The 12,393-nt window shown below is 41.3% G+C and overlaps 1 protein-coding gene across 1 annotated transcript in view; it reads right to left on the reverse strand.

Moving 5' to 3' along the window:
* Window positions 1-3,244, reverse strand: part of MRPS9 (mitochondrial ribosomal protein S9) — an 80,410-nt gene extending 77,166 nt beyond the window's left edge. The window contains exon 1 of the mRNA XM_006883843.1: window positions 3,110-3,244. Within this exon, the coding sequence (XP_006883905.1) occupies window positions 3,110-3,244 (135 nt within the window). The remainder of the gene's footprint in view (window positions 1-3,109) is intronic.
* Window positions 3,245-12,393: the final 9,149 nt, after the last annotated feature.

Here is a 12,393-nt window from a genome sequence, read left to right on the forward strand (position 1 = left end):
TACAGGCCATGGTCTTTGCAATCGCTTGTTATGCATCAGAGAGTTGGACAATGACTAGGGAGGACAGAAGGAGAATTGATGCCTTTGAGCTGTGGTGCTGAAGAAGAGTATTGAATGTACCATGGACTGCCAAGAAAACAAACAGATTCATCCTAGAGAAGGTTAAACCAAGCAACTCCTTGGAGGCAAGGATTCTGAAGCTTCATCTGACATACTTTGGGCATGCTGCAAGGAGGGACAGGTCCTTGGAGAGGGACATCATGCTTGGGAGGGTGGAGGGACGGTGCAAGAGGGGAAGACGCTCTATGAGATGGATTGATTCAGTGACTGGGGTAATCGGAATGGGTGTGTCAGAGGCAGTGCGATTGGCACAGGATAGAGCACTGTAGGGCACTGTTTAGGGACTCGATGGCACACAACAACAACAACAACAATACGTAGTAAGATAAGATAGAATTGTTAAACTCATACCTGTAGAAAAAACCCAACAACAACATGTGGTAAGATAAGATAGAATGTTGTTAAACTCATACCTGTAGAAAAAACCCAACAGAGTTTCTACTCTCAGATCTGAAGCTGAAATGCTTGCTGCAGAAGGTCATGGACTGTAGCCTTCATTATGGATTGAAGCTCAATATCAAGAAAACAAAGATTCTCACCACTGGGCTGACTGGCAGTATAAAGACAGGTGATGAAGAGATTGAGATTGTTCAGTTTTAGTTTGCTTGGCTCCACAATCAACACTCTGGTACCAGCAGCCAGGAAATTAAGACGAACTGCACTGGGAAAGTCGGCTGTTAGAGACCTTGCCAAAGTACCGATGAGCAATGATGTCTGTCTATAGACTATGGTGCACCTGATGCCGTCCAGGCCACAGTCTTTGCAAATACTTGCTATGCATCAGAAAGCTGGACAATGACTAGAGATGATAGAAGAATCAATGCCTTTGAGCTGTGGTGCTGGAAAAGAGTACTGAATATATCAGAGACTGCTAGGAGAACAAACAGGTTTGTCCTAGCGAGGGTTAGACCAGGCTGCTCCTTGGAGGCAAGGATTCTGAAGCTTCATCTGACACACTGTGGACGTGCTGCAAGGTGGGATCAGTTATTGGAGAGGGACATCACGCTTGGGAGGGTGGAGGGACAGTGCGAGAGAGGAAGACCCTCGATGAGATGGATTGATTCAGTAACTGGGGTAATGAGAGTAGGTGTGTCAGACACAATAAGATTGGCACAGGATAGAGCAGGGTTTAGGGCTGTTGTACACAGGGTTTCTATGAGTCACAGTTGACTTGGCAGCACATAACAACAACATTGCAAATAAGAAAATAAAAATGTAGAAGGGGATCTAAGAGTCTTATTTTTCAAGTATGCGTAGGAGTACACATCAGCATATATGGTTATAAAAGCAAAAGGGGAGCTCTGGTGGCCTAGTGGCAAGGAGCTGCAACTACAATCCCAGAGGCACATGGTTCGAATCCACCCAATGCTCTGCCGGGGAAGGAGGGACAATCTCCCCCTGTACCAGTCAGATCTGATTTGACGGTACACTCACACAAAAATAATAAAATTTAAAAAAAAAAAAGCAAGAACACATACCAGGTTAAGGCCAAGAAGAAGAGAAAGTTAGCCAACTGCTCATCCACTTGCCATTCAAAGTCAAGTCATTGCTGTCAAGTTGGAACCAACACTGAACTTCCGGTAAGTTTTTGGAAGTTGTAAATCACAGTGAGGCGATTGTCCATCCTTCTCCTTCAGAGCGGCCAGTGGATTCGAACAGGCAGAGAGGTGTGACCTTCCGGGCTAGCAGCACAATTCCCTAAGGACTATGCCACCATAGCTCCCTATGTGGATTTTAAGCATCAATAACAAAAACATTCTGCATATTATAGCACCTTCAATAAATAATTATGTGCATATAATAGAGATATACTCAAAAGAGATGCATGGGAAAATAATCAGATTTCCAGGATATTTGTCAAGTAAGAATTGTACAGGGGGAAAATGTTTATGACAAATATGTTAGCTATATTTAAAAAGAAAGCATTAAGCAGACACACACACAAACAAACCTCAAAATAAAAGATAAATGAGTGGATAGATTTGTTAACTTTTGATAAATTAATTTTTAAATAGATGAGAAATGATAGTGTTCTTTTTTAAAACATAATTTTAGAATACAGTGTTTACTTCTCTGTAGTCTTTAATACTGGTTGTCATCCTTCTTCCATGTTTTCCATAGCATACACTGTCTTGTCTTCCCCATTCCTCTAGATGCTCATTCTGAAGGTCTTGGAGGCCCCTCGCCCTTGTTTTGTTCTCTTTTTCAGGGCCCTGTCCTTTTGACTACACTTCATTCACCACATCCTTTCTAAGTGATCGAATTACTTTTCACAGAGGACTTCCAAATCTCCAAGTGGAGACCTGCCTGTCATTGGCCTACTGGACATTCGGTTATCCCGCAGATGTCTAAACACAATTATCCCAAACTGAGAGGAGCTTCTTAAATCTTGTTTCTCTCCCACAGGAGACAATGCCATTATCACTGAATCAGTTAAACTAGAAACTTGTATTTCTCGGGCTTAAGTGAAATGTACAAGTTCCCCCAAAGTTTGGAGTGAAATTTAAGAAAACAAAAGCTCACACATGGAAGGCATCTTATAAGCTCCCGTCCTCATGAACTCTCCCGACTTTCTCAATCCATCTTCTCCAGTGAGGGAGTCCAGTTCTCGCAACATGCCCAGCAGTGCATTCCAGCAGGCAAGCAGCGGAAGCTCTCCTCCCGGTGCACAGGCAGACAAGCCTCAACTCCGCGCTTAGGCATAGAAACCCCTCAACAGCGCGGCCGAATGCAGACAAACACCCCTCCACTGCACACGAGAAACACAATCAACAGCCTCGGGAGGGGCTGCTGCAAGCCTATCTCAACCACTGCCCTCTACTGCACCCTTAGACCCCAGAGTCGTCTAATCATCTAAGACACAATGCTCCCAGTCTAAGGACCCGCGAGCCGCCACAAGAAGGCGAGCCTCGTCTTTGCTTTTCCTCTCCAGGTTCCAAACCCTCCTCGCCCAAGAGGCCCACGACTGTCAAGTGCTCCGAGGCCTTACCTGGAATCTGGCACCAGTTTGTAGCTCAGCACACGCTGCTTTCCAGATGCTTTGTTTCTGGGCAAGAGCAGCTCTTCCGCCCAGAAAGAACCGGTAGAAAACTGCAGAACCACAGATCATACAGGGAGCCGCCATGTTGGCCGATGGCGAGACGGGTGAAAGAGGAGTAAGAGGCGGGGCCTGAGGACTGCGCAGGCACAGACACCGAGGCTGTCGGGAGGGAAGGTTAGCGGTCGTCGTGACGAGGGGGCGTGTTTGCGTGCCGGGGTGGCTCGTCGCTTATTGGTTGCGTGGAAGGGTCAGCACTTGGGGCGTGTCATCCTCTCTTGCTGGAAAGGCGTGCAGAGACGTTCTTTTGCTGAGCTGTTTGCTTAGCTTGGTAGATGTTGTCAAGGTCAGTTCTGGCTGATTGTTGTAGGTGGTTGTGTAGAAATACTCTCAGGTCCTCTGCTATCTTCATGATCGTGTTACTGTGTTTGAATCAATCGTTGTGGCCAATGTGTCAATCTGTCTCTTCCTCTTTTTTGTTGACTTTCTTACTTACCGATGCAGTCTGTTCTCATAGCGACCCCCATTCACTTTCCAGGCTATAATTCCTGAAAGAATCGTGAAGCTGATGGTGAATTCCCACCTCCAGAGACAGACGCGCGGAACCACTCACTCCCAGACTACACCAGCAGAGCTAGTCTCCGGGGACTATTCCCTCCTGTATACAAGACCAAAGTATCTGACAGTTCTCATCTTCTTGACTTTTTAAGGACCTTTTTAATATGTGTTCATTCTTCTGGAAGTCCATAGTATTTTAAATCTATCTATCTATCTATCAAATTATGTATAATCAATTTTACATAAATGATTGCATAACCAATTGCATAATCAAAGGTTTAACCTGGTAGTAAGAAGTTGTGGTGCCAACCAGATGGGAGGCTGTTTGAATCCACCGGTCGGAAAGATAAGCAGTCTTCTCCCATATGATTTTCTGCCTCTGAAAACCCGCTGGAGGGTCAGCTATGAAGTTGTTAGATTCCGTCAAGTCGATTACGATTCATAGCGACCTGTGCTATCCTCATCGTCCCTGATAAATTTAAGCCCTTTCCTGCAGTTACCATGCCAAATCACCTTGCTGGGAGGGTCTTCCCCTCTTCCACTGTCTCTTCACCTTTCCAAGACTTGATGGTACAAAACAACAATTCTTCGTTAACCTTTTACCTTGTCTAACTTTCACGTGCATACGAGGCAACTGAGAGTACTATTGTGTGTCAGGTGCACCACTGACCTCAAAATGACATCTTTGCTTTTTAACAGTTTTTCATTTTTTTCCAGAACCAACTCATCTTTCAGGATTGAAGTCAAGACTCTTTTATTCTGCTAACTGTTATCCCAGTCTGACTTCTATTTTATTATCCCAGTGGCACTTACTTTCACCAAGGTACTGACTTTTACGGTGTTTTCTTACAATCAAATGCATAAGCTATATTGAAAACTACCTCGACTCAAGGGTTTGTAAAAAAAAAAAAAAGAAAAGAAAGGAAAGAAAAAGTGTGGACAAAGTGCTGCCCTAATTTACAGTGCTAGTACTAAGTCTTACTTAAAATATAATCATAACTAAATAAATAGTAGTTGTATAGGCATGAGTGCGTTTTGCCTTCTGATGTGCAGTGCTGCTCTTGACAATAACTCCTGCCCTGTCCCCATGAAAGAGACATTAAATAGTGTGTAAAGCTCTTGCAGTCAAGTTAGAATGAGCTCATAGCTGATCCTGCAATAGGTATTTTGAGGCTATAAATTGTATGGGTGTTTTCCTGGTTTTCTCCCACCAAGCCTTTAATGTATTTGAACCATCTGACTGGCGCCACTTTTGGGTTCATATAACTCCCTACAGATGAAATAATGTATGAGTTTATTCTAGAAGAGGCCTAAAGAATGGTTAAGACACTCTAGAAAAGCTTTCTAAATATATATATTTGGCAGATCAGAAAATAAAAACGCACACATGCAGATCTCAGGTTACATAAAGTTGTCCAGCAATATATGCTGTCATTATCATTTCATAAAACACTATGTATTTTAGTATCAATAATATATGGGGAGAAGATAGGAAGGTCATAACCTCAGACTGAAAAACAAAAATCTCCCTCTGTTGTTCTTTTTGTCATTCCTTTGTATGCTAGTGAAACTGTCACCAGAAATGGCAGAGGTCTATGAACCAGCATCTGGGAACCAAGACTTTATAGTTCATTAAAACAGAAGCCTCCAGCAGTACTTATACATAATAACATTTTAAAAACAAAACTTAATTGAGGCAATTTAAGCAAGGAGAAAAGAACTAAGTATGTTGACACAGATTTTATACCACTTTACATAGGAGCAATAAGAAACATTAATGTTGGAGGAATAAGAATTAAGCAAATATTAAAATTTGGGCTAGGAGGTTTTTTTGTTTTTTTTTTGTGTTTTTTTTTTCCAGCCCCCACCCCGGGCTAGGAGTTTTTAAAAAATGGTATTTTGCAACACTTCAGTTTATGACAACAAAACAAAAACACTTCTCAGCTCTATTGGTAATACACGTAGTATTGTTAGGTGCCACAGAGGCACTTCTGAAACAGTGATACTATGTACAACAGAATGAAATCCTACGTCATCCCATACAATATTCATAATTGCTGTTGCAGCTACTGGGTCAGTTCATCTTGTTGAAAATCTTCTTCACCTGACCCTGTACCAAAGGTACATGGTTTTAATCCATCAGCTGCTTCATGGAAGAAAGATGAGCAGTCTCCTCTCGTGAAATGTACTGCTTCCAAAAACCCACTGGAGGATCAGCTATGAATCAATTCCAACTCGACAGTACTCAACAATAACTACCACAGCAGCTCTACTAGCCTATTGGAAAAGGAGTTGCTCTTCTAATCTAAAGGCATACTGTTCAAATCTGCCAGCTACTCCTTGGGAGAAAGAGAAGCACTTTCCTCCTGTGCAATGAAGAGCTTCAGGAAACCTGATAGAGGATCATCCATGAGTAGCTTGAGTCAACACCAATGACAACAACAACTACTTCATCAAGTACGATGGCTTTCTTTTTCTACTGTTCCCTCAATAACAATTCAAAAGTACATGAAGCAGAGTCTTGCCATCAAAACCTGGAGGAAAAATAGTAATAATAATAATAATAAAGTTTGTAAGAAACATTCTGGTTGTGTATTACTTGCAGAATACATTTGCTTACTCTTATGCTGTTGTTGTTGTTGTTGTTAGGTGCCTTCAAGTGCACCACAGCGTATAGTGACCCTATGACCAGCAGATCTGTATCCGGTCCTGCCCTTTGCATCCTCATCATCTCTGATAAAGCTGAGCGCACTGTTACAGTCTCTGTGTCAATCCAGCGTGTTGAAGTGCTTCTCTTTTGTTGACCCTCCATCTTACCGTGCATAATGTACCAACAACGTAATTGAAACACATCAGTCTTTTTAGTCAGTGGAAAATACCAAAGCTTGGACCAGGCTAACCTTAATCCTCAGAGTACTTTTTTTTTTTCCTTTTAACACTTAAATTGTTTGGGGGGTGGTGTTGGCAATTTGCCAAATACAGGCCACTATTTTTGCCATTTCTTCCACGCATGTTAATCAATAGTGGCGCCAAGTAAAATGAGCTCTTTGATAACTTCAGTGTTTTCTCCACTTATGGGTTTGCTTACTGTATCCAGTTGTAATGATTTTTATTTTTCTTTATGTGAAGATACCGTGTATTCATAGTCTCTGGTCTTCGTCAGTGACACCAAGTATGATTGCGATGCAGGATAATAGGAACTGTTACTAGACACTACTTGTAGCATGAACTGATCGGCCCTCACAAAACCAACCATGGGGCTGATTACACCAACTCCTCACCTATCTACTGTCTTGTAACCTAACATTTTCTACTTAGGATAAAAGTAAAAAAAGTGCATTTGACTATTTTTCACATTAACAATGCATGTGTGAAAATAATGTACTCTTGGGAGGGAGGCGAAAGTAATGCTAATTGTGATGGTTAAAGATTATGCTCAACTTGCCCTGGTTTTGTAAAAAGAGTGGGGCCAGTGTGAGGGCAGCCACATTTGGCCTCCATCATTTCCCTAAAGGGAACATCCACAACATAACTTATGAGGCCAGAAATGCCCCCACTCCCCTGAACCTACTTCTACCAATTCTAACACAAACTGTCCCTCCTAGGGATCTCACTAGATCTGATAAGCCATTGTGCAGTGGTCACACAGACTCAACAAGAACTGTACTTACAACTATGGGGTTTATAGGGGAAGTCAGCAAGTTATCATTCAGGTAGTCAACAAGATACATTTCTTTAGTCAAGACAGCTTCGCAGCCATGCTTGCAGCCCCTTTGACCTTCAGTGTTATAAAGCTCTCTCAGCCCTCACAATTTTAGTGTCTTCTCCCCAGTCCTCCAGTAAGCCTGGGTGAGGATCCCTAACTCTATGGGATAGCAGTCTTAGTTCAGCTGTCTCCCATAGGTCTCTGGCTCTCTACTGCTGCTTCATGCTTCATCTAGCACAGGAATCTTTGTGACTCCAAATGTGTATTGCCTTCTGTGCTGTTTCTTTTTTGCTTGTATTGAAATTCCTCTTTGCTGCTGCTAAACCTGCCCAGTTCAAACCTGGCACAATGGCAAAATGGACCAAACCCATCATCAGTTACTTATAACCTTGTTTGCATACTCCCACCCAGCCATGTGGTAAAGTCAAATGCAATGGCTTAGGAAAATAGTTTTGAACAATAACTCATTATGTCACAACCATGATTCTTTGTGGTATAATAGTTGTGCAATGATGTAATTTGGTAGTCATGTAATGCCGCAGTCATCCTTCATTTTCTGATGTGTTGAAGCACCTTTATTTTCACATAAAACCAACTTTTACGTAACTACTGGTCTTTGAAATCTATTGTTGTTGTTAGAGGTGCTGTCAAGTCAACTTCAATTGATACCAACCCTATGAACAATAGCTCGGAACCCTGCCCTATCTTGTACCAGCCTCACCATCCCTGATACATGAAGCACACTGCTACAATCACTCTGTCAATCCATTTTGTTTAGTGTCTTCCTCTCTTTTCCTGATCCATCACCTTTCCAATCATGATGGCTTTTTCCAAGGAATGGTCCCTCCTAACAACATGCCTAGAGTATGTGAGACAAAGTTTCATCATTCTTGCCTCCAAGGAGTAACCTAGCTTCACTCCTCCAAGACATATTTGGGGTTTTGTTCTGTTCTGTTTTGTTTTTGGAAGTCTATTCAGCACTCTTCTCCAACACTGCAACTCAAAAACTCAATTCTTTTTCTGTCACTCTTATTCATTGTCCGACTTTCAGATGCCTAGGAAGTAATTTAAAAGATCATGGCTTTAAACTGTCATTGCTGCCCCTCACCACCTTGAAGAGGTCCTTGACAAAATATTAACCCAATGAAGCACTTCTTTTTTATTTCTTAACTGCTGATTGTGGATCCAAGTAAAATACATCATTAAAAATTTTGGAATATAGTAATGCCTATAAGTGAGGAGTAGGTCATGAATCTATGATCTCAAAAGATGAGTTCAACTTACAATATATAAATTCTATTTCCAGGTATGGTGAGGCTGATTTTCCAAAATGACTTCCCTAATCATTGATTTTGACTTGGGGTAAACTATGAGGTGGATGTTCGGTTGAGAATATGCAAACCAGTTGTACAGACTAATGAAGGAATTGGTCAGTCTCATTGCCACCAAGCTTAAATTAGATAAGTTTAAAGGCAGAAAACAGGAAACTTATTATCAAGAAAAAAAAGGCATGGAGAATGTAGGGTATATCTTTTGGGACTAGAACTTCCTGTGTGAAATAGAGACAGACTAAGATTGAGATATAGCAGCAGCAGAAGAGGAGGTAGTGGTAAATGAGGGATTGATAGGGAACAAAGTTGAACTGGAACTGCCTCCCCTAAAGGCCAGAGCCAAGGGTTTTCACCCAGGCTTACTAGAAGGCTTGAGGAGAGGGCTATGCTATAAGTGGTAGAACTAAAAGAACTGTGTGACACTGACACAGAGCCAAGAGGTAGAAGATCAAGAAGCCTGTGAGCACACTTGTGAATTTATCCTGATCAAAGAATTGTATCCTGTTTCCAAACTACTGACTTCTCTATGATAGAAGGTGTGGGGGCTAGTGGGTAAGGCGTGCACTGCCAACCCAAAGGCAGGAGATACAATCCACCAGCCACTTTGTGATAAGCAGTTTCCTTGCATGTGATTTTTCTACCTCTGAAAACCTTCTGGAGGGTCAGCTATGAGTCAGTTCTGACTTGATGGCAAACAATAGCAGCAACAATAACTTCCTTAAGAAAGCCCATATCTTGAGTGTGGTCGGGTAAGTTCTGTGTGGCCATTACAATAAGTTAGCAAACACAATAGGAGAACAGCAAGGACCTGGGGAGAGATGATTAGTGTTAGAATTTATAGACATATGTGTGAGGAGTGTGGAGATATGTGTGAGCTCAAAGGAATTTGGATTTGTATTGTGGATGTTGCTGATGGGACTCTTTCCTTTAGTGGAGTGGCCACCCCCCTCACCAGTTGCATTGTATCCCACTACACATCTATCAGTATCCTATTCAAGGAGACCCAATGCTTGTCAGTGTAAAACACCCCGTAAGATTTTTTTTTTTGGTAGCCGAATGCCATCTTTTTCTTCTGAGGCATCTCTGAGTGGGGTCAGACCTCCATTCATACAGACGAAAAGAATGATTTGACTATATTAACTAATTCCACCGACCAGGCATTTCTAGGTATATATCCTGCAGAAATTCTTGTACAGCTCTTGCACAAGGAGACATGAATAAGAATGTTCATAGCAGCATTCTTTTTAATTACAAAAAGAAATCTATTGATAGAAGTGTAGATGGATAGGAGAGTATCATACAGCAATGACAATGAGTGAAGCAAGAATGTTCATAGCATTCTTTTTAGTAACAAAAATAAATCTATTGATAGGAGTGTGGGTGGATAGGAGAGTATCATACAGCAATGACAATGAGTGAAGCACAACTTCACATATGAATATGGATGAGTCTCGCCAGGTGGAGCAAAAAATAGGTAGTCACATAATCATACATTACGATTCTATTTACATAAAGTTTCAAAACAGGAAAACTAAGCAAGATATTGTTTAAGATTTTATACTTATATAATAAAACTTTGCAGAAAAGTAAGATCATGATGAACATACATTTCAGGATAGGAAAACCTCTAAAAGGAAAGAGAGGGGTGCAATGAACAGAGCACACAGAGGCTATGGCATTGTTATTTATCTTTGGATGTATGGTGGATGCCCAGGTTTATGTTATCATTATTCTTTTTTAAAATTATTTTTAATGAACATTTACAGAGACTTTGGATTTCCATTCATTCACTGTTGCATTTTCCTCCTTGCTCCCCCCTCCCCCCCAGTTCACTCTTCTCTTTGAAAAGTAAAATGAAAATTCTTTCATTGGTATATAATCCCCATCTATCATTATTCTTTAAACTCTTTCTAAATATATCATTTATTCCTGTAACAGGAAGGGTTTCATCTTTTATGTCATCCTTGAAAGACTGACAAGCCAATGGTTTGCATTATTAAATTAATTCTTAGATGCACTTCAAAACAGTGAGGTACCATCACATCCAAGAAGCAATTCCAAAGTTTAACATGACAGCAGATAAGAAATATTTTGGAGGATGTGAAAGACTGGAACTCTTAAGCACTGCTAGTGGGAATGTAAAATGGTACAAACACTATGGAAGGCAGTTTAGTCTTTTCTCAAAAAAGGTGAACATAAAAATATTCTTATGACCCATTTATTCTTCTACTGGGAAAATACCCCAAGGAAATTAGAGCTGAGATACAAACAAATATATATGTTGTTGTTGTTGTATAATATCTAGTCAGAACCAACCCATAGCTGATCTTCTGGCAAGTTTTCAGAGGCAGTTAATTTGCTGGGAGGAGATTGACCATCCTTCTGTGGAGCAGCTGGTGGCCTCAAACTCTGTAGTGCCTTGGGGACTGCAGCATAGCTTTTTGCCACTAGGCCACCAGAGCTCAAACAAATATATGTTCATCTCTTTTTTTTTGGGGGGGGGGAGTGAAAAAGTTATAATTCAGATTAATAACAGAGTACAGTCAAGACAGCTCCCATAATGTGTACCTCAGCCTTGAGCCTTACAGGTTTAAGTTTTTCCAAGTTCTCAGTCCTGCAATAATTGTCCAACACACACAATTGTCCAACGAAGTTCTCAGTCATGCTCTCCATCAATTGTTGAAAAAGTTCTCAGTCCTGCCAATACTAGCTCCTCCCCTCGCCTCCATCCTCAAGGCCTCGTCTCATCTCACGTCAGTTCTTCAGTTCAGCCATGGCTGCTGCTGCCATCCACAAGTGTGTCTGACATTTTACCATGTTGGGGGATTTCTCTCTTCTCTGGCTGGGGGAAAACTCCATCTCTTCTGGTGGGTGAAGAATTCTATTATCTGCAGCTAGAGTTGGTCAATTTATTGGTAAGACTAGCCAATCCTTTTGTAGATTGTTGAGACTGACCAATCCCTTTGTTGAATGGTAGATAACCAATTGCTTTGTGGATAAGCCAACATGCCTCACTTGCACAGTCCTGCCCCTCCACATAGTCAGTCATCCATGCTAGAAAAGCCGTATTGAGAGACAAACTCCACACATTACTTGAATCAGGTGCACCCTAGTCTTTAAACTGACATCATTGCTCCTTAGCAGTTTGGAGAGGTTCTCAGATAAACTTTCCCAGTGCGGTATGTCTTTTGTTTTCTTGACTGCTTTGCACATCTCTTTATTGCAGCATTCCTTACAATAAGAAGAAAATGGAAACTGCCCAGTTGTCCATCAACAAAGATAGGGAAATTGTGGTTTATTCACAAAATGGAATACATTGTGGCCTTAAAAATAATCATAAAGTATTATACAGCATGGACAACTCTAGAAGACATTACACTGAGTGAAAAACCCAGTCACAAAAAGGACTAAACTGCTTAAGACCACTACTGTGATATTTGAGGGTTGAAGGAGGGATATGAGAGCAGAAATAGAAGGTGTAGTCAATGATGAACACTGTAAAGGATCAGGACAAGGGATAATCAACCTGCAAAGAATGGACAAATAGACAATATCAGTACTGTAAATAATAACTTGGAACAGGATATGTATAACTGTTCCAACGTAACAGGGGAAGAGCAGAGGGGGGAAGATAAGGAGAG

The sequence above is a fragment of the Elephantulus edwardii genome, unplaced genomic scaffold, assembly GCF_000299155.1.
Source record: "Elephantulus edwardii isolate Elephantulus edwardi_28Jun2011 unplaced genomic scaffold, EleEdw1.0 scaffold00030, whole genome shotgun sequence".
Taxonomy (NCBI): Eukaryota; Metazoa; Chordata; class Mammalia; order Macroscelidea; family Macroscelididae; genus Elephantulus; species Elephantulus edwardii.